At 39.8% G+C, this 25,508-nt stretch overlaps 2 protein-coding genes across 4 annotated transcripts in view; one reads left to right on the top strand and one right to left on the bottom strand.

Annotated features, from left to right (window-relative positions):
* Positions 1 to 9,052, bottom strand: part of TRIM2 (tripartite motif containing 2) — a 67,085-nt gene extending 58,033 nt beyond the window's left edge. The window contains exon 1 of one of the 3 annotated variants that reach the window (XM_085221950.1): positions 8,930 to 9,052. The gene's annotated coding sequence lies outside the window, so the exon portion shown is untranslated. The remainder of the gene's footprint in view (positions 1 to 8,929) is intronic. The other 2 variants (XM_085221949.1, XM_085221954.1) reach the window with 2 other exon arrangements.
* Positions 1 to 25,508, top strand: part of LOC146544387 (uncharacterized) — a 29,280-nt gene that overhangs the window by 2,335 nt on the left and 1,437 nt on the right. Inside the window, exons 3-4 of the mRNA XM_085221923.1 lie at positions 10,609 to 13,200; positions 21,485 to 21,556. Coding sequence (XP_085078049.1) covers positions 10,609 to 12,514 — 1,906 coding nt within the window. The 3' untranslated portion in view covers positions 12,515 to 13,200; positions 21,485 to 21,556. The remainder of the gene's footprint in view (positions 1 to 10,608; positions 13,201 to 21,484; positions 21,557 to 25,508) is intronic.

Genomic DNA, 25,508 nt, shown 5'->3' with positions numbered 1-25,508 from the left:
TGTGTTGTTAAAATTCTTTTCAATAGCTGTACAAGTCATGGAATAATTTCAATCAAATCTGATAGAGGGCCAGAACTCTCAAAGATATTATATCCCCATAGCTTTTGTGAAAACAGGCAGCCTTCCAAGGTAAGTGAAATACAACCTTGTGATCCAATGTAAGACTACACACAAGCTCAGCTCAGCCATATTATTAGACACACAAGCAAAAAGTACATGACAACAGATTTCATGTGTCCTAAAACTTAAATGATACCACATCTTTGGCCTGCATTCTAGCATTTTCTCCTTTTCTTTTGTTCTGTTCCCCCACTGCTAACACTTGGAGTTGGACCTGCTACTTTCAGGTCCTGTCATAGGTTTACCTCTCCATGACTTCATTCTCATTCTTAAGATGTGTCTTCAGCCATACAAAGATTCCCAGATGCGCTTAAAACTTTTCACTGTTTTATCAGAGTTGCTCCAGAAAGCTAATGAGACTATTAATTTGAAACACTCAAAATGCAGAGACATCAGCTAAAGCAAAGATATCTTTTTGATACATCAGTAAACAGGGTAAGAGATGAGTTATTTTTTTCTCAGTTAGTGATCAAGTGAAGTGAACCCACTACTTCTTGTTTTTTATCAGGACTGATATTTTCCAAAAATAAAAGGACTTGATCCTGGTTACAGCTGGGCAGGACAATCCTGGAGGATTTTTCCAACTCTGATGGTTCTATGATTCTTTTCTCTGGAAGAGCAGAGTTCAGATCCGGGGATAAAAACGTTTCATGAAGGTGCAACAGAGAAGCCATTGTGTGGCCTTCCGGACATATAGGGCTCTCTTTCCATTCACATTGATAAAGCACATGACAAATTGAATGGCTGTTATCTTTGGAATAAAAATTCATTTTTGGTCAGATGTGGTACTGAAGTGGAGAGTCAAATTACAACTGTCGGTTTGTGATGCTGGTGCAGACAGCATTTTACTTCCCTGAAGAATAAAGACATTAATTTACACTTATCTCCTGGGTAACCTTCAATATATCTGCTTTCTCAAAATAAGGAGAAGGATGCAGTTTAAATCTTGACTATACAGAGCTTTTTGTTTAAATTTTTGAAAGATTTTTTTAAATGACACTGTATGCAAGGAATGTTGTCCCTCCTCAGTAATTGACACAGGTTATGATGCATGGTAGATGGTAGAAAATGCCTCTTTCAAGTTGGATTCTGCTCCCATTGAGTCCATAGTGAGGCTGTGCTGAAATTTCTGTACTGTAAAGATATAGACAAAAGCAATTTATTTTGTGTCTTGTTGTTTTGAAGTTTAAATACCAAGAAAGTGATACACAAAAGGTCTGAGTTCAGTGGAGGAAGCATCTTCCCTTAAAATTTTAATCTATGAAATTGCCAAGATGATGGGAACTCAGGATGGCAGATTAACAAGCCAGGGATGCACCACAGCTGTGTGCTCACCTTTCATTCTAACGGTAAACTATTTGGTGTAGGACTTTACATAGATTTCAAATCAGTCACAGTTTAAGTTGTAGATGAATCTTCTGATGCAAACAAGCTGGCATGCTTTGTACAGATAGAAAAATCCTAAGTCAGATAATCTGAGACAAATCCACCCTTGAAGAAGTTTAAGGTAGAGCTTCAATTCACTTACTGCTGATCAATTATAATAATGTAGATTTTAGCACTGACAATAACCAATTTTTAAAGAATTATTATTAATTATATTATTAATTGTATTACCACCAGCATTTTAAAACCAGCACATGAAATATCTTGGATCTAGGTTCAGGTGCTGAGTTGGAATTAATTTACAGTGACCTCACTTAATGTGTATTTCATTCTAGTGTTTCTGCTTGTTGTCCAGAGACCTGAGTTTGGCAAAAGCCTGATCTCCTCTAGAAAGGCACCTAGTTGTCAGGTGATGATCTGAAAAGTGAATATGTTGTGGTAATCTTTTGCAGCCTGCTCCTACTGTTATGTCGGGAGTAGGCTGCTTCAGCATTGTTGGTATTTTGCTTAATAATGCAGTATCGCTCCTCTTTCACATAAAGCAAATAAACAGCTCAGACAATTACAACCTTGATGTCGTAATCAGAGAAGCCCCAAGGCTGGTGACATTTTCACTACAGGCTGCAGTAGCCCCTGGTTGTCCCCAGGAAAAAGGGAAAATAAGCACGGCACTAAGCCACTTCTTCACAACGGCTCTCTCTAACATCTGTGACTGCAGGGATCTGCGTGGGGCACACTGTCAGTCCAGACTCCTACTAAACCATAATGTCTCAGTATCAGTTTTTTTTGTTTTGTTTTGTTTTGTTTTTTTTTACAAACTTTCACTTACAGAAGTAAGCTTTCTTTCAAAAGCAAGTGTCCAGGAAATATTTTCATATGGCTGCATTCATAAAAAGTTCTGAATAAAAAGTAATGTGTCCAAATCCTTTTTGTTGGAAAAATCAGAAGAATAAGAAACATTAACTTGTGACCAGAAATACAAAAGAAATGAGCACACAGAGAACCACATCAAACAGTTTAAAAGCCCCTGTGGGGCTGAAGTTGTTCCACAGGGTGAGTGTTGAATACCGGACAGCTTATTTAGAAAGAGAAGTAAGAAGGGCTACATTTTCTAAAAAACATAACACGCTTAAATATTTCCTGGCTTAGTCTTCCTCCAAACCTTGCCTGAAGACATCCATTCTTACAGCATACAAAGGGCTAGTATATGCCTAACTTACCCTGCTGTTCTGCCTTCAAATACAAGAAGAAAAAGGAAGGTATCTTAAGATCCCTGCACTGAGGAACCTGAAATTCTAGGGGAGAAGAAACAGCCTCCTGTATCTCCACCTGCAAACACCAGAATGTAGTGGGAAAGACTGAGGACAGGAGGAGACTGCTTTAGGGAGCAGAAGACTTTGGAGGAGCTTTTAAGGACTGTGAGGTGAGCAGAACAAGCATTTTAACTGGCATGGAGTGAAGAGATGCAGGAGGGGAGGATCTGGGATGCCTGGGGAAAAATGAAGCTCTTTGATGGGAAGAGAAGAGTTGTGGCAAAAAGCCGCAGAGGCTGTGAACTATGTGGTTGATGTAGAGGGGCATGGGCCGTAGAAAACACGGACCTAGATGCTTTGAACTAGAATGAACTGGAAACTGGGGCAAACTGTGAGGGGTTTTAGGCTAGGAGACACTAAAATCTAGAGTGCAAGCCCGGCAGGGGGTGCAGGGCTTTGAAGCAGGTGTAAATAAAAGGAATCTCAGCTGAGGGTATCCTAAGTGAAGTATTTCAGTATTTACTTGAGCATGTATTTGAGAATGTTTCCCCTGATCTTCCTACCCACACAAGCAAGTCTTCCTACTCTTATTGCCAGAGCTACTGTAATTCTGGCTCACATATTCCAATCTGTGTATTGGAGTATAAAATCATTACATTTTCTATGGCTACTGGAAACAAAGAAAATGTTTTGGTGTAGCTCTGGATCAAAAAATGTATATGAGAATCAAGCATAGATTTCAAAGAGCCTAAGAGAAGGTATCAGGAAGAAATGATGAGGAAAATGGAGGAAAGGAGGAAAATCTCTTTAGACCCTGAGTCTCAAGAATGCAATGTCTAAAAACTGTCATGTGCTGAAAGTTCAGATACTACAGTGCTGGAGTTAACACTAATCATATCAAATAGCTGTCAACTTACTCTTACATGTTCAAAAACTAATTGAAAAGAAGGCCAAAGGTACTGCTCGGGTATTAAGCATCCCAATTAGAAGCAGAAATTAAACCACACACACAAAAATATATTGTGATTTTCACAGCCCGTTTTCAGCCCTGACGTAACCAGGTCTGCTGCTACCATTATGGAATCATAGAATTAGCAGGAGTTTTGCCAGAGTAAGACCTGCAGAATTCCATGCCATGATATGGCTGTAACATCTGAATTAGAGTAGATTAGGGCATTATACTATACCTTAGGGAGCATTAGGTAAATTGTCCACTAAAGACACTGGGCAAGGAGAAGGAGGTCGAGGAAGAAAGCAAGCCCCAGTAGGAACTAATCAGTGAAACTACAGTGCCAGCCTTGAAGCTTAATGGGTACTGTGCTTCTCGGTTTCTCATGCTGTGAACAACCAGCAATAAGAGGGAAAGGCTAATGACAGCCATGATAATTTTTTTAGACAGGAGCAACCAGGACAGAACACAGCATGCTGCCCACTCAAATAAGGTCTTTTTATTCTACAAGCTGAAATTGCTGCTTTCTTAAACCTCTGACCCAACTACACAGGCAAAAAGGAAGGAAACTGAATTATTTAAAAGCTCCCTTGTGGATGAAGGAATAGTGGCATCTATATTATCTTCTGCCTACTGAAGCACTGCTGGGACACAGTTAGTTTTCTAGGTGTGAGAGAGGCGAGCTAAAGAGAGGAATCTGGGCAGGCCCTCTGGTGACTGTGATTCATTTTATACCACTTCTGTACATACCCTAGAAGAAGTTAGTTAGCTAAACTGTGCCTTTCCCACACTATCAAAACAATGCACAATGCAGACAGCTCCGTCCTGTAAACCAGTGATTCCAGTAAGGAGAAAGCACAGAGCTTGCCTGTGGAGGTCAAGAGGTCATCTTCCAAGCATGAAAACACAGCAGAGCCAATACAAGTATCTGCATATTGCTGATGCCTGTTTCCTTCAGCATTCTCTGCCAGCTTAAAGGCCTGGTACACAGAACAGGAGGGGGAGAAGTCAAAGAGACCATTGGAGCCTGTTAAACGCATTTAAAGCAGCGTAGGCCTGAAAGCAGCTTAGTCACTGTAATTCCCTCTGCCACATGCAAGGAAAGTACGCAGCAGTCCCTTTTCTTTCTGCCTTGACCCATGTTTCCTTGTAGCAACTTCCTGGTTGAAAAGCTTCTACTCTTCCTTTGAGGTGAATTTTGAGGCAGGTTATAGATTCAAAATTGTTCTCTTTCCTAAATGCAGTACTTTATTTGAGTAATGCCACCAAAAACAAACAAACAAAAAAAAACTTTGACAGCAGGAGACCCTCTGCTTTTGATGTTCAAGAAAGATCTGACTACAACAATCTTTTCTATTTTTCTTATTTTAAACACAAAAGGCTGCATGCTTGCCATAGTTTTCATTTTATATGACCAAGTAGCATGATGCTCTTTAGCGGGAACAACATTCCTTACCTAGAAATGGATCTAATGCCTAGGAAAACAGATTGAAAAAAATATATATACAATTAAAGATATTAAAAGCTTTCACAGGTGTAGATGCAGGTTGAGAATATTCATGGAATCATAGAATCATTTGGGTTGGAAGGGACCTTTTTAAGATTAAGTTCCAACCCCCCTGCTATAGGCAAGGACATCTTCCACTAGCTCACAGCCCCATCCATCCTGGCCTTGAATGGAAGGAGGCATCCACAATCTCCCTAGGCAACCTGTTCCAGTGTCTCACCACCCTCGCAGGCAAGAATTTCTTCCTAATATCTAGTCTAAAAGTACCCTCTTTCAGTTTAAAGCCATTTCCCCTCATCACATTACTACATGCCCTTGTAAAAAGTCCCTCCCCAGCTTTCCTGTAGGTCCCCTTCAGGTATTGGAAGGCCACTGTAAGGTCTCCCCAAAACCTTCTCTTCTCTGGGCCAATGAGCCCCTGCTCTCTCAGTCTGTCCTTGTAGGGGAGGTGCTCCAGCCCTCTGATCATCTTCATGCCCTCCTCTGGACCCTCTCCAACATCTCTGTCTCTGCTGTGCTGGGGGCCCCAGAACTGGAAGCACTACTCCAGGTGGGGTCTCACATGAGCAGAATAGAGGGGCAGGATCACTTCCTTCAGCCTGCTGGTCACACTCTTCTTGATGCAGCCCAGGATACATTTGGCCTTCTGGGCAGCAAGTGCACACTGCCAGCTCATGGTGAGACTTTCAATCTACTCCCAAACCCTCCTCCTCAGGGCTGCTAATATCCTCCATGTTAGCAAGGAGAATATTAGTCAGAGTGTTTAGATTTAAGTGAGAGGACAGTCTATCCGTAGAAACTGAGGAGGGACTGTTTGCAAACCCCTGCCTCTATCCCAGTGGATAGAGATACCTGAGTACTGACGGTGAGGGATTTTACATGGAAATCTACCCATACCTGGCAGAAAGCTGCTACTGCTTCTTTCAGGCACTTAGATATTTTTTCTTTTACCTGACAGTTCACTTTTCTGGTCAGACTCAAACAGCTGATGTCTCTCTTATCATAACATTAACTGTTAAATGTCATGCATATAAGATGCATCAGTAGAGTACACACTAATAAGATGAAGCCCTCAGCGGAAAAGCACCTTTAAAGCCTCCTGTTTTCACTAGAAATTTGAATGCTCAGTGTCATAAATTACAACTCAAAACTTGTATTAATCTAGGGAGCTGTTCTTTCCTAAGAGATCGATCAGTTTCAGGAGCTCAGCTGACATTGTCAAGGGCAGAGAAGGAGAAAACTAGACTACTATATTCAATTTTATGGGCTTCATAACCTGGTAACCATGAGTATATTAGTAAGAGGTCAGGGTTTTGGTCACCCCTAAACTAATAGCCTCCATCAACTGCTGTATTAATGAATGACAGCATGACTGCAGCTATACTGTAAATGTGACTGTGTCTACTACTGCATTCAGGCTGTCTGCAGACACAGTGCAAAACCCCAAAACATGAGCATCAGGGCAGAGAAAAATGCACAGCTTTTAGGGAACATTCCTTTTGGGCCCATCCACAGAGGGCAGTGTGGGCAAGCTAGAAAGAACACGGCATCGTACTTCTCCTGTTTTTGTTTTGTTTTGTTTTTTTAATTATTATTATTATAATCCAAGGCTAACTGGAATGTAATTGAAACTTGTATTAGTTCTGTTACTTTAAAAACAGGCATTGTGAACACACATACAGTGACAGCTTCTCTTTTTTTTTCCTAGGTATCTTGAACTCAAAGCCTGAACAGAACAGATCTTAGCACCTCTAGTTCAGGAGGAAGCTGAAGAAATAGACCACAATAGCAATTCAACATTGCTAGGATGGTCCTCAAGAAAGGAGACAATACTGAATTGCTGTAGTTGTGCCATTTGGGGCAATTCCAGCCGTGCCAGAAAAGGGAAGCAGCACCAACAATACAGCTTGGTCTGTTTGATGCTTTCCACTCAGTTTCAAGCTCAAAGCAGTTTAGATAAGCAGCCAAAGTATAAGGTATTTTTCTTAGCCAATCTGAACCTCAGGAGATACACAGAGACATCCCTAGAAATTACTATTAGCACTATCCAGTAGGATTTTGTAAAATAAATGAAAGGAAGAAAAATAAATAATGTAGTCCAGCAGCCTTAGACTGCTCAGTGATGATACTTACTACGCTCTATAGTCATAGCAAAGTCACTTAATCTGTCATATTTCTATTTTCTTCATTTATAAACGGAGATTTAAAGATGAGCTCTGCAGCTAACACATTAAATTTAGATCGATCAAAGCTTTAGGGGCAGAGAATGTCTGAGATTCTGCATGGTGCTCAGCTGTGATAGAGACATGATTTTCTTTGGCTGGTGGAAAGGATGAGAGAGAAAGTCTGAAAAGTCCATCAGTTTTTGATATGCAGGATTAAGTTGAAGCATACTATCCAAACAGATTACTATATTTAAAATTTTGAACATCAAAAATGGCACTAAAAGCAAAAGTCAGGCTCATTCCACCTCTGCAGTCTTTTGTTCTATAGAGCTGTTAACTTCTCATAATAGCAGCCAATGAAGTAGACTGAAATCTCTGAACAGGACTTGGCTTTTTCTACAGCTAGGCATATCTTAGAATACAACAGCATCTATCAGCATTATGGACAACGTTCATTTTACTGTATCTCATATCTAACCATTTCATGCAATGTCATTTATGACCTTGCAAAAACTGCTACTCTTCGAGACACAGCTGGATAATTAAGTACTGGAAACACCACTAAAAAGGAGAATTAGATGCTAAACAGCTAAAATCTTGTATGTATATGTATATATACATACACACACATACACACACACATATATATATAAAACTGTCAAGTTTAAATGGGTTGTATCCTTATTGACTTATCCCCTCTTGCCTCTCAGGAAGGTCTCCTTTGAGACTGAAATGTAACCAGGACACTGCATACAAAGCAGTAACTCTTACTCCAGACAGGAGAAAATACTTTAATCGCTGCCTCTCTGTATGACAGTACTGTGGGAATCAAATGTTGTTTCTGTATTAGAATTGGATTATTTATTTATTTATTTAATTTCATGATCTCTGCTGTCATAGTTCTTTTTGGGAGTCTTTCTGCTTAACTTGGGGAAGATCTCTGATAGTTAACATCACTTATCCTCTAGATAAGGAACGCACGCTCTGTATATAGGTGTATATATGTATATTTTGTCATACACACTGCAAGAATATCCTGCACCAGATCAAACCAGAGAACAAGTCATGGCATGCCCGAGGAAGCGCCTGAAGAGACATCGGAAGGCCTGGCATCCTCCCCTCCCCTCCACTGCTCCTTGTTTAACGAAGACTTAGAAGCAAATCACCATATCACTACGACAAGAAGAGCGCTGAGACATCTTGGAAACAACAGGATGGCTGCTGACTGACACCAGATAACAAACAAATTAACAAGTAAATAACAAATGTAAATCTTCTGATAAGATTGTGAACCTGGAGTACCCAGCCAGTGGGGAAACAGGGCAGGGGGGAGGCAAGGGGGAGAAAACAGGGTATAAAGGCTGTCATGTTGTGTCCATAGGTGCGCTCCTGCTTGCGGGACGCCCGCCATTGCAATGGCAAATAAAATCTGCTTTTATCAGAGATACCGTCCTGACAAAATTATTTGGATATTTCCAACAGTACCTATCTGCCTTGCTGAAACATCTGTCCTATGAGAAAAGCCGCGGCGAGTCAGAAGGCTACTTACTGCAGTTCCATAGAGTCCAGGCAGGAGCAGCATTCAGCTGGTCCCATTACGGCCGTCAGGCCGCTGTGTTGAAGAGCGGCCTCGCACAAACATAAACAGCTTGTCAGCGCAAGCCAAAGAGGCGGGCCTGCACTGCTGGCCACAATTCGAGCCAATGATTAGCTTTTCCACCCTCTGGGCGTTCAAGATACTGCGTTTCATTCTTAAGCAGAGGAACAAAAGGGGCTGCTAAGGTCTAGTGCTTGACAGCTTACTGTCAGGCAGTAAAATGCTTAAGGTGGAAGGACAAAGAATTTCAGGAAAAACATATATTTGCTGTGTATTTATACTACTGCCTTTAGATAATCCACAAGCATCCCCCATGCATTGTTTCTTTTAGGTCAATCAAACAAATAAAGCTTGTGAATTAAGTCCAGCTCACATTCACGATAGAGAAGTTTAACTTCAGAAGTCTCTGATTTTTCTTCTTTCCACCCTTTTCATATTCTCATCCTTCCTAACACACTAAGTTTGCTGATGCTATCATTTCTCAGTTGCCTGTCATAAATGTCTTACTCTGACCCTCTCTCTGGACCTCACCTCCCAGCCGTTACTGATACCCACTGATGCTTCTTTTCCTCTCCGCCTTATCTGCTTGGTCTTTCACTCCTGTTCTCCCCCAGAGAGCACAGTCACAACCTGAGGACATTAGCACAAGATTCTGTGAAACAGTTAAGCTGATTTAGCAACTTACTGTCTCCTCTCTCTTCATGCTCCCACTATCATTTCGAGGAAGGTAACATAGCACAGAAGCAAAATTTTTCTGTGTCAGTTGGATGAACTTAACAAAGAGACAGAAGAGCTATTGCATGAAGTGAGCACTCTGAAACTTAAGCTCCTTCAGATCTTCAATCAGCCATTTATGAACCCACCTGTCTCTCCAAGCTCCTATCTCCTTTGTTGCTCGAATTGAATTGTTCCTGTTTAATTGAATACTCCGCTTACAGCTGCTGATCTCATTTCATCCCTGCCCTGTCCTACTTTCTTATGCCTCTAATTTGGCTGTGAGTCCTGCCTGCTATAAAATCGGTCTCATCAACTCTCTTGTAATAGCTTCCTGGATTAATATCATTCTTTGTACTTCAGCCTTGGTCTCTTTGAGCAATTTTCCTGCTGTGGAAATAATTAAAATCCTTCTTAAATACCATGTCACTTCCTTGGCTTTCACTGTTTTCTCCCTGACCTTTCTGATTAATTCTTCTCTTGCACTCCCAAGGCATGCTACTTTCTGTTATTTTTTTATCCAGCTTTTACTATTTACCCATGCAGGCTCCCATTTCACTTTTATAGTAACAATTTGTAAATGTGCAATTCTATTTTTCAGCTTTCTGCTTCTATCTGGTCATTACTATGTGTTCTAAGCATATTGTAATAAATGCTTTAACAGCTCTTAATTTTGATTTCCTTTTCAGGGAGCAAATTAAGTCAGGCTGTTACATTAATTACCATCTTTATAGTCACTTCCCTCCCCCTCTAATTTAGTCTAGGATCTGAACCCTTGCAAAAGCAGATGCTGAAGTTCGCACCTTGTTTGGATGGTGTCATGGTTTTATGTTTTTGTTTTGTTTTGGTTCTCAGTATTCTGCATCAAAACATCATGTAGTGTACTGGGAGTTAAAGTGTTAATGCTCCAATTCCAGGCACCTGCAGTACATTGATGATATCGTTGTGTGGGGCGATACAGCAGAAGAAGTCTTCACGAAAGGAGAGCGAATAATCCAAATTCTTCTGTGTGCTGGTTTTGCTATTAAGCGGAGCAAAGTGAAAGGACCTGCTCAGGAGATTCAGTTCCTAGGTATAAAGTGGCAAGATGGCCGTTGTCACATCCCAACAGATGTGATTGACAAAATCAGTGCCATGTCTCCACCCACTAATAAGAAAGAGACACCATCATTCCTGGGCATAGTGGGTTTTTGGAGAATGCATGTTCCAAACTATAGCCTCATTGTAAGTCCCCTTTATCATGTGACGCGAATGAAGAATGAGTTTACATGGGGCCCGGAGCAGCAGCAGGCTTTTGAACAGATTAAACAGGAAATAGCCCGTGCCGTGGCCCTAGGGCCAGTACGAATGGGACAGGGTATAAAGAACATCCTCTACACTGCTGCTGGAGAGAAAGGTCCCACTTGGAGTTTGTGGCAGAGAGCCTCAGGAGAGACCCGAGGCCGACCCCTGGGATTCTGGAGTCGAGCCTACAGGGGGTCAGAAGAGGGCTACACTCCAACTGAAAAGGAGCTCTTAGCCGCGTATGAGGGGGTTCGGGCTGCTTCTGAAGTAATCGGTACTGAAACGCAGCTCCTTCTGGCACCTCAGCTGCCAGTGCTGAACTGGATGTTTAAGGGAAAGGGTTCCTCCACCCATCATGCTACCGATGCCACTTGGAGTAAGTGGATTGCACTGATTACGCAGCGAGCGCGGATGGGGAATCTCAACCGTCCAGGAATCCTAGAGGTGATCATGGACTGGCCTGAAGGCAAAAAGTTTGGAACATCACCAGGAGAAGAAGTAGCGCGTGCAAAAGAGGCCCCACCATACAATGAACTACCAGAAAATGAAAAGAAATATGCCCTGTTCACAGATGGATCATGTCATATTGTGGGAAAGCATCGCAGATGGAAAGCTGCTGTGTGGAGCCCCACACGACAAGTTGCAGAGGCCACTGAAGGAAAAGGAGAATCGAGCCAATTTGCAGAGGTAAAGGCTGTCCAACTGGCCTTGGATGTTGCTGAACGGAAGAGGTGGCCAATGCTTTATCTTTACACTGACTCATGGATGGTGGCAAATGCTCTATGGGGATGGTTACAGCAGTGGGAGCAAAATAACTGGCAAAGAAAGAGTAAACCTATTTGGGCTGCTGAATTGTGGAAAGATATTGCCGCCCGAACAAAGAATATGGTTGTAAAGGTGCGCCATGTAGATGCTCATGTGCCCAAGAGGCGGGCTACAGAAGAACAGCAAAATAACCATCAGGTAGACCAAGCTGCCAAAATTGAGGTGGCCCAAATAGACCTGGACTGGCAGAACAAGGGTGAATTATTTTTAGCTCGATGGGCCCATGAGACCTCGGGACACCAAGAGAGAGATGCAACACATAAATGGGCTAGAGACCGAGGGGTGGACTTAACTATGGACGCTATTGCACAGGTTATTCATGATTGTGAAACATGTGCCATAATCAAACAAGCCAAAAGGATGAAACCACACTGGGGGGAAGGGCGATGGCTAAAGTATAAATACGGAGAGGCATGGCAGGTTGATTATATCACCTTGCCACGATCTCGCAGTGGTAAATGTTATGTGCTTACTATGGTGGAGGCAACCACTGGGTGGCTTGAAACATATGCAGTACCCCATGCTACCGCCCGAAATACCATATTAGGTCTTGAGAAACAAGTCCTGTGGCAACATGGTACCCCAGAAAGAATTGAGTCAGATAATGGGACTCATTTTAAAAATTCTCTTGTAAATACTTGGGCCAAAGATCATGGCATTGAGTGGATTTACCATATTCCCTACCATGCACCAGCCTCAGGTAAGATTGAATGATACAATGGGTTGTTAAAAACTATGCTGAAAGCAATGGGAGGCGGTACATTTAAACACTGGGAGAAGCATTTGGCAGAAGCCACCTGGTTAGTCAATACCAGAGGATCTATCAATCGTGATGGTCCTACCCAATCCAGCTCCCTACTTACCGTAGACGGAGATAAAGTCCCTGTTGTACATGTAAAGAACATGTTGGGAAAAGCAGTTTGGGTTCTTCCAGCTTCTGGAAAGGGCAACCCACTCCGTGGTACTGTTTTTGCCCAGGGACCTGGGACCACTTGGTGGGTAATGCAAAAAAACGGGGATGTTCAATGTGTACCACAAGGAAACTTGATGCTGGGGGAGTGCAGTCGATAATTCTATGTATATGTATATAGACGTGTGTGTAATGCATTTTAATCATCTTTTTCGCTTATATATATGTATATAAATTAAGCATGATGTAGTGATGTAGAATAAGGGGTGGAATGTCATGGTTTTATGTTTTTGTTTTGTTTTGGTTCTCAGTATTCCGCATCAAAACATCATGTAGTGTACTGGGAGTTAAAGTATTAATGCTCCAATTCCAGGCACCTATCCCTATACATTACAGAAGTCATAGGATCTGGCCCTTCCGGGTGGGGCGGTCTCTTACTGCCTGGCAGTGGGTGCTGGAGGTGCTTTCCTGGCCGTTCCAAGCTTTTCAGGTTTGAATCGGTATCGGGAACTCTCTCTCTCCTATTTTATTTGATTTATTAGTCTCAATTTCAATCAGATTGTATTATATTGTGTTATCTTGCATTCCAATATCATAATTAGTAAAATAAGTTTTCCTCCATAGATTGTTGCCGCTGTTCTTTTGTTTTCCTCCCTTCCTTCCCATTTTGTGGGCTGAGGAGGGGAGGGCAGGGGCCTACCGCCCCCTGTTACGGGTGTAGATTGATCTCGTTAACTCCGTGACAGATGGGCAGGCATATCGCAGCTCTCAGGCTCCTGCTGACAGCCTGTGCACGAGTTCTGGCACATATCGTTGTGTCACAATGTGCTTGGGTCACAATTGCAAGTTTTTCTTCACAGTGACCATGTTCTTCCATGATAGCTGAGATTCTAGTGCACTTGCATGGCTCCACCAGCTGTCATACAAGCATATAATCTACAGCGCCTATACTTTTATCCAGATTCACTGCTTAGTTAACCCTAAGCTATCCACATTGACAGTATTATTTAATTAGAGCTCTTTTCTGCTAACAATTTTAGTACATAGATCTCTGCCCAGATCCACTGTGTGATCACAGTGTTTGATTACTTTAGTCACTTTGATTATTGGAACGTGATCTTGTTCCCAATGCACCTGCATTGTTGTCCCTAGAAAATTCAGCATGAGGTCATCTTTTGTTTCATTCCATCCACATTACCTACAACCCCATAAAAGCAAAGCTTTCTCATCTAGAGCTTCAAGGCCTTTTAAGAGTTTCTCCTTTCTTACAGACCCACTCCGACTGCTCCCCTTGTCACAAGGCCTGCCTTTTCAGTCTTCTTTCTTCCTACAAAACCCCCTTTTTTTACCTTGTCTTTTACGCACAGAACCCCCTCTTTGGTCAAATCAATGTATCTTTCTTTTCTACAATCCACAGCTCACAAAACATAGAAATAATGTATCAGAATGAACGTCAGGAGCAATAAATGTTTTACATGTCACTTCAGAAAGATGTTCCATCAGTACATGTAAATTATATGTGCTAGAAATTTTCAATCAATCGTATACCATATTTTACAAATCTTCTGCTGCTTGATTTTTAATGGAGAGAATGAATACCAAAAGGCCTTGATGGAGATAGATCAAGTGCTCTAACAGAATACATGAAATTGTGAAAAGACTGCTATGAAAAGGCTGTTTGTAGATGGACAAGAGAAAGAAAGCTAACTATTTCATCTCTGATTCCCATGGCAATTTATTTAAGATGCTAATTCAGTGTAGCCACAAATAAAGAAATAAAAGAGACAAGAAGAATGAGCTGATTTAGTTGACTTTGTTGAAAAGGCACATTTAAACAAAGTCACTCTGGGTATAACTTCTGTCACTCCACTCATTTAATTATGCTAAGGATGAAACTGCTTCTTTGTCCTTATACAACACAGGAAAATTGTTACCAGCACTGCCAAGGGAGCAAGCCCAAGTGCCAACCATGATTGAGGCTTCTGGAGGCAACCAAGCCCATTTAACAGCTTGCTTTTACCAAAGGGTTACTCCTGCCTCTTTCCCCATCACAATTCCCAGCTGCACAGGCCTGTCCCCTCCATCACATACTTCTCCAGGAGCAGTGTGACAGCTCACAGAGACAATTCTACTTGCTGGATATACTTTTCAAACAGATTAGTGATCTGACTCATTTCTGCCATGTCAAATAGCAGGAGATCCAGCAGATGAAAGAAATCATCCTGTAGCCAGAAGCAGGAGAGGTAAAGAGCCGGAGATGGAATTTCCATTTTCTTTTTCTACTAGCAGAAAACTGACTATCATCCCCAGAAACATTTTGGGGTGGGACCTAAAACTACGAGCTGCAAAATCACGGCACTCTTGAACACAAGATCCCAAAGCTCTTGAGAACACTTGCTTGTTCTCCAGCAAGCACTAAAATCTTTTAACAAAATATTTTCAAATAGAGGTTCTATTTTAGTTAAATGCATGTTTCTGAAAACAAAAAAAAAATTGATTTTGTAGGAAAAAAATAGAAGAAAGATTCTGATGGGCAAAAAAGGAAAATATGTAAATTTTCTGCAACTGAAAGCAAAGCATTTGGATTATGAATCATCAGAACTGAACTTTGCCCACTCCCTATGTTACAGGCTACACAGAGTAACATTTTGATTTTGCCGCCTTCTCTCCGGCTATCTTTGCATCTGGCTTCTATCATATATACTTTGTTCAGTAAAACTATTTTATTTCACTTTCCGTAGTCTCACCCTCCGTCCTTTGTTCTCCAAACACTGTCCCAGCTGGACATCATTTTGCCTGCCCCTGTCGCCCTTTGGGAGGCCAACCAGAAACTTCAGCTCCCCTGAAGCTCAGGCCAGTTTGCATCCCTTTTCTGAAAGTAGACTTCTTAAGTTTACTCAGCAGTAGCCATAGACACTACAGAATGGAGTGGAGCGAGAAGATTTTTTGTCATGTTTAACTGGCCTGGTTTCAATCATAAAGTGGGTCAACATGTTATTCCCAGAAAGCACACAAGCTCAAGCTACAGAATACTTTAGATAGTGACAAAAGTGAAACTCTGTACATGAATTGTTCCATTTTTGTTCCATTTTTTCTTTTATAAAAAGGAAAAGAAATTGTAGAAATGGCAAGAAGAAGAGATCATGTGCAAATACAGCACACTAACACACAAGGCTGCAATCAATTGGGAACTTGGGTTTATTCCCAACTCAGATCACGTGTGTTTTGAACTTTGAGCTCTTGGACCATTTTCTAATTAGAGAGCAAGGGACAAACTGTGGAGCTATTTAACCCTTTTGTGGTGCCTCGTGCACACAAATACCTCATTGCACAAGCAAATACCAGAAAATATGCTCCGGATTTGTCCAGCCCCTGGAGGTCACATCTCACTACAGGAAATATCCCTGTGCTCCAAATGGTTTAATGAAACAACTGCTGTCAGCACCTCTTTCTTCATGGCTCTCTACCCAGAAAGATCAGACTTGCTACTACTCTCCTTCCTACACCACTGAAGTCTTGCTGGGATGTCTGCCAGCTTCTCATTCAGAGTCTATATATCCTCAAGGCTTGTCATGCATCCTCCATGCTCATCAGTAATGTCACACCAAGGATCAGATTAGAGATAACCATCCAGAACTTAATAGTGGAAACAATGGTGCATTGCACACAGAGACTTGCTTATCTCCATCACAGCAGCAAAAATGCATACTACTATAAAATTATAATGTTAAAAAAAAAAATACTATAGCAGTAGAAGCAGTGTGGAGAGAAACAAGCTAAAATAGTTGAAGTACAACAGCTGCCAGATAATTTCTATCCTATTTGACTATCACTGGCGTTATAGCTAGGTGTGGACTAGGGATGTAACTTTTATACCCCTATGTAAAGTGGCAATATTATGTCTTACCTATTTAATCCACTTTGTGGATACATTTACAGTGCTTTGAAACTCTCATCAAAGGTGTTTTGGACATATGAACTGTTATTGTTTCCAATACTGATTTAGGAAAGTCATCTTTGCAGAGCTGATAAACACAGGCAACTGCGTTAGCAAGATTTTATTTCCAAAAGGAGTAGGCTGGAAAATAGAACACTTTCAGTGTGGACTTTGACTGGAGTGCCAATTAAATACTGTTGGACAACGTCAAGGTGCAGAGAAAGAAAAAGGGAGAGTAAGACAGGATTTTTTTTCTCCCTCCAGTTCAATTGATGTAGTTTTTCTGTAAGTTTTGTTTCTACTTTCCTGACACATCTAAGGTCACTCGTTCCAAACATAACACAAATATACAAAAAAAAGGAGAGGTGCATCCAAAAATACGTGCACTGGGGATAATTCTCCCTCTTATGCAAGTTCTCTCCCTGTTTTCTCTCCCTGAGTTCAAGACGTGGTTCACAGAGCTTGGAGAAGGCATTCTGAATACAAACTACTCTTAGTGTGGGCCTTTTATTTGCCATTCAGATGTGTTCTATCCTACTTGCAGGGCATGATCCTCTGTTTCCAATGTCATCTAGTAGTCTGCTAATCAGAGTTTTTTAGCCTCAAGGCATGTCTAGACTGCACTGTGACTAGTAGCAAGAAATACGAAAACTAGCTCTAAAATAGCTGTCTGCTATTGTTGACACATGCAAAGTAAGTTAGCCTGTGCTGGAGACCATGCCGCCCTAAAAGAACCTCTCCTATATACCCCGGGTGGCTATGAGCTCCTTTGAGCCGTGCTGTACTACACTACAGCCATTTCTCTGTTAAATTCTCTGAATGAATCTAGATACAACAGGATACATCTACTTCTAGTGGGATTTTTCGAAGGCTGCTGAAACAACCCTTAGCTCTGATTAGCTTTAAAGTTCACAGATATACTCCGTAAGGACAAATGCTTTGCCTTTGGATCAGACCTACATTCGGAGTGTCAGGTACTTCTAAAAGAAGCCACTGATGCCAGCAGCACATACATCCACCCTAATTTAAAATAACACAAGAAAACTTATCTCCAAGGAATGCTTTTTCCAAATAACACGATAAACATTTTAACCAGGATCTTTGGAACAGAAAAAGCGATATGAAAAAATATGCCATCTCCCTTACTAGATATGGCCTTTATAACGTGAACTTTTTCTGGGTAGAGATGTCCCTGCTTACTTAGGGAAACTCAGGGAAAATATTCAGAAGCACTCTTTGTGAAGACTTTGCTGGTAAACAACAAATAGATACGAAAAATTAGAAGACTCCTTTCAAGAAAGCAATGTCTCACTGTTCATTGTGAACTTACCCACTCACTTGTTTGGCACAGAACCAAACCTTTGCAAACAAGACCAAAGGATGCTCAGAGAAAAGGAGATATTTGCCCATCACAGGAAAAATGCTCAATTAGCAATACAGTGATCTTGTTTCAAGGAAAGCACTTTAATATGTGCCTTCCTTTCAAGCATATGAGAACTCCTGCTGATTTCAGTCTCACATCAATGAGGTCAGTCAGGGATTTAGCCAGGAACTAAAAGGAATTAACTCACCTCACACATGTGCACACATACACACACACACTCCGAATAATGGCCAGACTGTTCTGCACCTCACAGTGCAGAAGTGACATGTCCCCCTCATCCCTTCCCATTCTCAGCATAAATCAGCAGTTTATCTCTCCTTGAATGAATGACACTGCCTATCTGTTTTATGCAAGCTGTCAAGGTGCTGAATGGTGAGTGAGATACCAAGAAAATGTGACACCAGCTTACATCTGCATTGCTTTTCTACCTAGCAAGTCTAGAGAAAGTGTTAGTTACTTAGCATGTGGAAACACTTTAATAATTAAATATTTGAAATGGAACTGCAGAGGCAACAAAAATCAGAATCATTCATATGAATGAACAAATGCTTTTAAAGATAGCTTTAAAAGGTGGCAGTTTACTGCAAGAAGACTGCAAGCAAACACAAAAGCATCCTCATATAAATGGACAGTAGGAGGGAATTTTTGATAATTTCCAGGTGTTTTCAAGTCAGATTCCTTGTGATCACCTTGTTTCTTATAAAAACAGAGCCATACTAGTCTGCAAGCAGATCTCTGTTATAGGGGTTTGAACAGCAGGAATGGGGAAGAGCTTAATATCGGGAGACATTATACACTTCATCCAGGCAAGAGAACTCAATTAAAACATGAAAATCCCTGATCCAAGTAGCATATGGCTAAAGCTGTCATGCAGTCATGACCAAACTGCCCCCATGTCTGGATTTAATTATACTGTATAATAATGCAGCAGCCTAATAAAAAAAAGAAAAAGAAAAAAAGAAAATCAAAATACTCCAAGAGAGCTCTGTCAGTCACACATGTAAGAACCACGGTGAAAAAGGATAACAGACAATGTTAGCAGACTGAGTATACAAAGGTTCTTATTAAAAATAAGAATAACAAAAAAAGTCTAGAGAGAAATGGATAACTGCAGAAATGAAAGCACCAATGCTATCAATAATTCCTATATGATTGAAAAAACTGAACCAGAACTACCAAACTAAGTCATACTGAAAGAACATAGTTCCATTTCACACAGACTCACTGATTTCACAAGAAGAGAAATCCATGGAATGATATAATGCTCCAGAAATACATATTTTGTTAGAATTCTGTAAGCCTTTAAAACAATCTCCTTAAGAAAATGGTTGTATAAAAATGCATCTAGATAAAGCAACTGTAAGTTAGGGGGAAAAATCCAAATAGTAACATACTTGTAATTATTATAGAAGTACAAAGAACATGTCTGAGAATTAAACATGATGATATTTAACATTTCATTCGGTGTGATTATAAAATCAGCTTAGTAGCTTTTTATTTGCAAAGAAATATATCTACACAGATTTCTTGCTAACGTTATTTGGGGGAAGGAACTTAGAGCGTTTTGAAATATTGGCTGACCAGCAAAGTAGTTGGGGATATTATGTGTTCTACTGTTAGCAACTAAAAGAAAAACATTTATGCTAAAACAATACCAATGCTATCTAAGTAAAGGTTTTCTGAAGATATGCAGAATGAGAAAAAACTAAAGTCTCTGTAGTATAGATCCAGCACCATTATGATAATTTTATAGTAATATGAAATCACTTTTACCTCAATCTGCTTGTAGTTCTGTTTTTTTTACCTGCCATTAGAAAAACATATTAATAAAGTACTTCTTTCAACATTTGGTTTCCTTATTGCTCTATAAGTAATGATTGTTCTGCTGCATTCCTTGAGCATGGACTCCCTGATTTCTCCTAAAACAGTTTCAGCAGATTGCAGACCAATGCCCTGCCAGGGCTTTTGTGTTGTCTGTCTATGACATGGATTAGATTATAGCTTGCACACTGCAGTCTGTATGCATGCAAGGAACAAAATCTTTAGTGAGGCAATATTGCCTGGTACTGAGTGTCTGGACGAACAGCAGGCCTTGACAATTTCTCTTGTACTTTTCTGCATGTTTGTCAAGATCAGCAATGTGGCACAGTTAAAGGAGGATTCTAGCTCTGAACTGATCATTGTTTGCTCTTACTGGCTTACTGATTCGAGCAGAAAGAGACTCACAGAAAGAGGCATTGATAATTGCTAAAATTAAGCAATTGTTTGAATTAATGCAATTATTTTAAACCTATATTTCTTTGTAATTTTAAGGATAGATTAAGGACAGCAAAAAAGGATGAGTCAATCAGATAGTAAGAGGAGACATATATGTAAACATATAAAATATAAATCCCATTCAGGTAGAAAATTTGATCCAAAAAGAAAAGCAAACACTGATATTCTCTGAAGTCCTCTAGAGATGTTAGAACCGCATTGAAATTTATATAGAAGGTTGCACCAGAAATGGCCTTCAGTGTAAGCCTTGCAGCAGAGAAGGGAACTAAATAGTGCTCACTGAATCCACTTCAGCACAAGCAGCCAAACTAAACCAGCAAGACACTGAAGGAAAGAAACACTTTGATTTGAAGATAAGTGTTCCTACAGGTGGCTCTCTCAAAAAGCAGTGTCTTTACTTATTTCCCTGTAAAATTTCCCCAACACAAAATACTATTTATTTTATTTTATTTTGCATATTGTACTAACACTGTTCCCTTAGTGTTCCTTTCCTTGTTCAGAATTATGTTTAATAGCTCTGGATCTCTCTGGACAAGATGTGGAAAAATGCCTGTCACTGTATTTCTCTGAGTTGGCTCGTACTTTGTCTATAGCAAATAAAGTGGCTAACAATCATTAGCAATAACAATTAAGCCATTCATTGCGCCTTTTGGAAAATGATGGATGGAGTTTTTTTGAACAAACCACATCCCAGCTGCACTCTTTATCAAATCTTCCCTCATGAAAGTTGGGCTATTTGAGCAACTGCTCTGATTCAGGAGATAAACAAACTACTAAGGACTTCTTTGTACCTACAGCCACTCACAGGCAGTTCAGTAAAGAGACCACAGTTCATGACCTGGGGAACTATAGTGTGACAGGCAGCCAGCACTTTTAATTTCCATACTCAATTAAATCAAGCTCTCTAAAGAGCTCTTTAGAGCTCTCCTTCGTAAATACCTTTATTTGGATTGCTCACCAGGAGCACAAATGACAATACAGTGATGTGCTACTTCTTGCTCTAACCATCCTCAAACTTGCTTCAGTGACAAGTAGAGAGGAAATACACTTAAAGGAAAAGGTATTTCAGAAGATAGGATCAGGTTAGTGTGGGACCTCTGATACTAAAACATCTAAGTAACCTTTTCCCAGTTCCATAAATCAGGGCTGCTTAACACCCATGCTAATTTCTCCTAGGGCTTGCTGGCTAAGGATCAAGGAGCATCAGACAGCTTTCTTCTCTCTGCTTTCCACAGCACTTGAAATCAGGTGAGGTCCTCTCTGTATTTGACTGCTCTTGCATTTTCACAGATAAAGCAATGCAAAATTATTCAGAAAACTTTTAAAGGACAGAATTGTTTTGTTAAAAACATTGCCTTAAGCCTTTAATTGCCCCAACAATGTAAACTCCTAATTCTTGAGATACAAGAATAACAAGCTCTTTGCAATATGGTCCTCTCTTGTCTGTATTGACACTAAACAATAACGTTTCTTTCTAGAAACTGGAATTAGCTGTCATTATAATCTTCCCACATGTAGAATCAAGGTCAGAATCAAAACAAGCCATCACAAGTCTCCTAGTAATTACCATGAGCATAATGTCTTTCCTCATCAATAACTATTGATTTCTCGAAGATCTCTGATGTCCATGCTACAGTGTTCACTATAAGCACGATACAAAGTCCTCGATGTTGTCAACTTCGTTCTTTTAACTCTGAGTATGCTCTTAAAAGCAAAAATAAATAGAACACATTATTTGTTTTCCATTTCAAATTGCAGTCTTGATTGTGTAAAGAAAAGCACTGTTTTGCCATTCTGTGGATAAAACTTGACAATTGTTAGAAGTCTCTTTAAGGTAAAACTTTGCCATGAGAATATGCAATTTGAGTTACATTCACTTGTAGGTTGGCTTCATCTTGCCTCAAGACTAATATTTTTATTCTCCCAGCAACCCCAAGCATACTAAAATAATTGGAGTTTTAGTTGATTTAATTCTTTAATAGTTTTTCAGCCTCATTGTTTCACTTTCACATAGCAATTACTTAATGCCTCAGCATGAACTAATGACAAATTTAAAATCTCTTTGAGAGTTACACATGATGTAACAAAGCAGTAACAGCCTATGGATTCAGATGTGCTAGCCCAGCAGCACTCAGAATATCAAGGGAGACACATCAATCTCCTCTTTCAAAAAGAAAAACCCTAGCCTTGCTAACCCGGAGGAGTAATTTCTCTGTATGCTGAGGCTGAACTGAAGACATACTTCAGTGAACTTATTTTCATCCAAAGAGGAAAAGAAGCTAGTTCCTAACAATGCATTCAGCAGAGGAAGATCACTTGGTTCTTAAAGAGCCCCCTTAAAAAAAAATAAATGAGGCACCTGCCCTAATATTCCTGAACTAATGAGTTCTGCAAAATCCTTTCAAAGTACTGGCTAACCAGATTGATAAAACACTGCTTTATCTAACCAGATCAAGCTAGATTAAAGATTAATTGCATGGTTGCAAATCATCTTTCAGAACAGTTTTATTTATTGCTCCCTGTATGGAAGGAAAAATAAGACATTTAATGAGTACAATAAGACTTCATCTTCAGCAGCTTCTATTCTATTCTATTCATTTAGATTCTTGTGATTGCTTTAAAGAAGTGGCAACTGTGCTGCTGTCAGAATACATTTAAATTTTTATTCATACCAATGCCCACTGCTAGTTTTGCATATGTTGTCATAGTTATACAAGTTGCAGTGTTAATACAGATGAAGATATTATTGCGAAGCATAGTTTCAACCTCAGAGGAAAAACTTGGAAGTTCAAGGTATTGTATCTTTCCAACTGTACCTTGATCCTCTGGGATTCTTTAGCATCACTCCTGCATGTAAGCTAGGTTTATGCCCTCAGACTAAAACTGGAACTAAGAAGTCATAGTGGTTTGCAAAATATAAATGTTCAGAAAGATTAATTATGCAATTTTGCTTAGTTATGTGAGTTACATTGCTCAGTTAAGTTATAGCTTGTATTCACATGCTACAATATTGCTTATGAAGGATGATCTAAAGATTGTGCAAACTGAATAAATGAAATATGTTCAGAATGGAATAGAATATTATAATACAGCACTGTACTTCTGACTGATAGCAGATTCAGTCCTACTTTACAGGTATAAAAAATACTGCCTATCTCACTATATTACTTTCAAACAAAAAGTAGCAGAAAAGGTGATATTAACAGACGTGTGAATTCTTCTGAAAGCTACTTGCAAGATGGGTAAGGAGCAGAGAAATGAGGAAAATGTGCCACACAAAAAAACACAGATATTATAATGCCCACTGTTCACCTGGCTGAGTCACAGTACATGATCCCTGACAAATCAGTTACTGTCTTTCAGCGAAGTGTCGCACTGCTGCTGTTTCATTCCAATAATTAACACTGAAATTTAGAACGTGTAAGTAACGCAGGTAAACATTCTTCATTGAACCTAATAATGCATATTATTGTCCTAGTGATCAAGATTATCATGAACCTTCTTAACCTGGTAATTGACAACGACAAAGTTAATAATAAAATATTGTCTTAATGATTTTAAGGGGAATCTTCATCAGTACTCCGCAACAATTTGTAATCGTAGCATGCTTTGGTCAGTGGAGTTAATTTCAATTAATATGTCTTGTTAACTTCATAGCTAAGCAGTTACAGCCCAAGGGAGCTATCCTGTGTGAATCAATAAGATAGCTTTAAAACAAAGTAACAGTAAGTCTATGTCATTTGCTTATTTTAATTACAATTTTAAATTTTATCTAGGCATTCTCTCAATATCCGGTATCCTAAGAATCACTTTGTTTATAATGTTCTGTATTCTTCAGATAAAAAAATAAATGAGAAAACTAGTTGTATGATAAGGGTTCTTATATCTGGGTCATATTTAAAACACTTGCTTCTTTCTCTCATGGCTAAGTTCTTGCTTTATTTTTAAAACAGCTTCTAAATTTGAGTCCAAGGATTATCTTATGTTTCTATACAGTACCTATAAATACATTTTTGTACAGTGCTGTTCCTGTAAGAGTGTTCACTGGTGCTACAACAATAGTAAAGAGTAATAATAACGTAATATGCAGGATAAAGTGATAATGCCATTGCTGCAGTCAGAATTTCATATCAGGTGTAATGACTGACAAGTTTAGTGAGCTGATCTGACACTGCATGTTTGTTGGTTTTTTTTTTTTTGTTGTTGTTTGTTTGTTTTTAAATAACCAGATTAGATTTAAAACAAATTATAACTGTTGATGAATATACACAGTTATTTTTCTTGGTTTCCTTCTTCACGCAAAGTCCACAGAGAAGTAGCAGCATCCTTATTTTATTTGTTCTTCCACATCATGTATAATAAAATAGATTACAACTACATATGACTTGTTTGAATATTAAAATCCCAAACTCTTGCTAGGTAGCTTTATTGTAATTGGTCACGTTAATTCATACATAAATTACTGTTTTATTCCTCAGCTAGGTATGCATAATGCTCTGTTTGGAAGGCCAAACAATTTCTACATCTTGCTAGGTCCCAAATCATAGACGTGCTTGTGTGAAAGCAGATAGAAATTAGAAGACAGGAAGGAGGGAAGAAAGGAGAGAAGGTGAAAAGAAGAGAAGAGGATGAAAGTTTAATTTCTGTAATATGTTTAAGAGACTGTGTCCTTACCTATCTCATGTGCTACATAATTTCTGTAGGGAAATAAAAAAAGAAGTGACTGGACAGAATACTGACTGGAAAGAAAAGACCAATATGGAGACAGCCTTTCCAAAACAAGAAGGTGGTCAGGGAATGCAATGCTCTGAGTTTTAAACAGCTAGTGAGTGAGGGGGCTTCCTCTAAAAGTAGATGTGAAGAGCATTAAAACAGAGATGGAAAATTGTTCACTTGTAGCAAGAGAGAAAACACGGAGTGACAAAAAAAACTGTTTTGAAAATAAAGGAGAAATAAAGGAATACTGGAAAAATCAATGAATTTGTGCCATGAAGTCTGGCCATTGACTGCTTTGCAGGGGTTACCTATGCTAGTAGTACACCCTGTGCCTTAGTTGGAGAATACTAAGAATTTTTTTGAACTGTAGCCAGTTGCAAACTGCCCAGACAAGGCTGGCTTTCTTACTCTCTGAGGTCAACCAAAAGGTAAACAGGTTAGTTTCCTGATCAGCTGCACATACTGCTTTGCTACAGGCCGAGGT

The sequence above is a fragment of the Meleagris gallopavo genome, chromosome 4 (genome assembly GCF_905368555.1).
Source record: "Meleagris gallopavo chromosome 4, MGAL_WU_HG_1.1, whole genome shotgun sequence".
Lineage (NCBI taxonomy): Eukaryota > Metazoa > Chordata > Aves > Galliformes > Phasianidae > Meleagris > Meleagris gallopavo.
The sequence above is the reverse complement of the archived record's forward strand: the minus strand, read 5'-3'. Positions and strand labels throughout refer to the sequence as shown.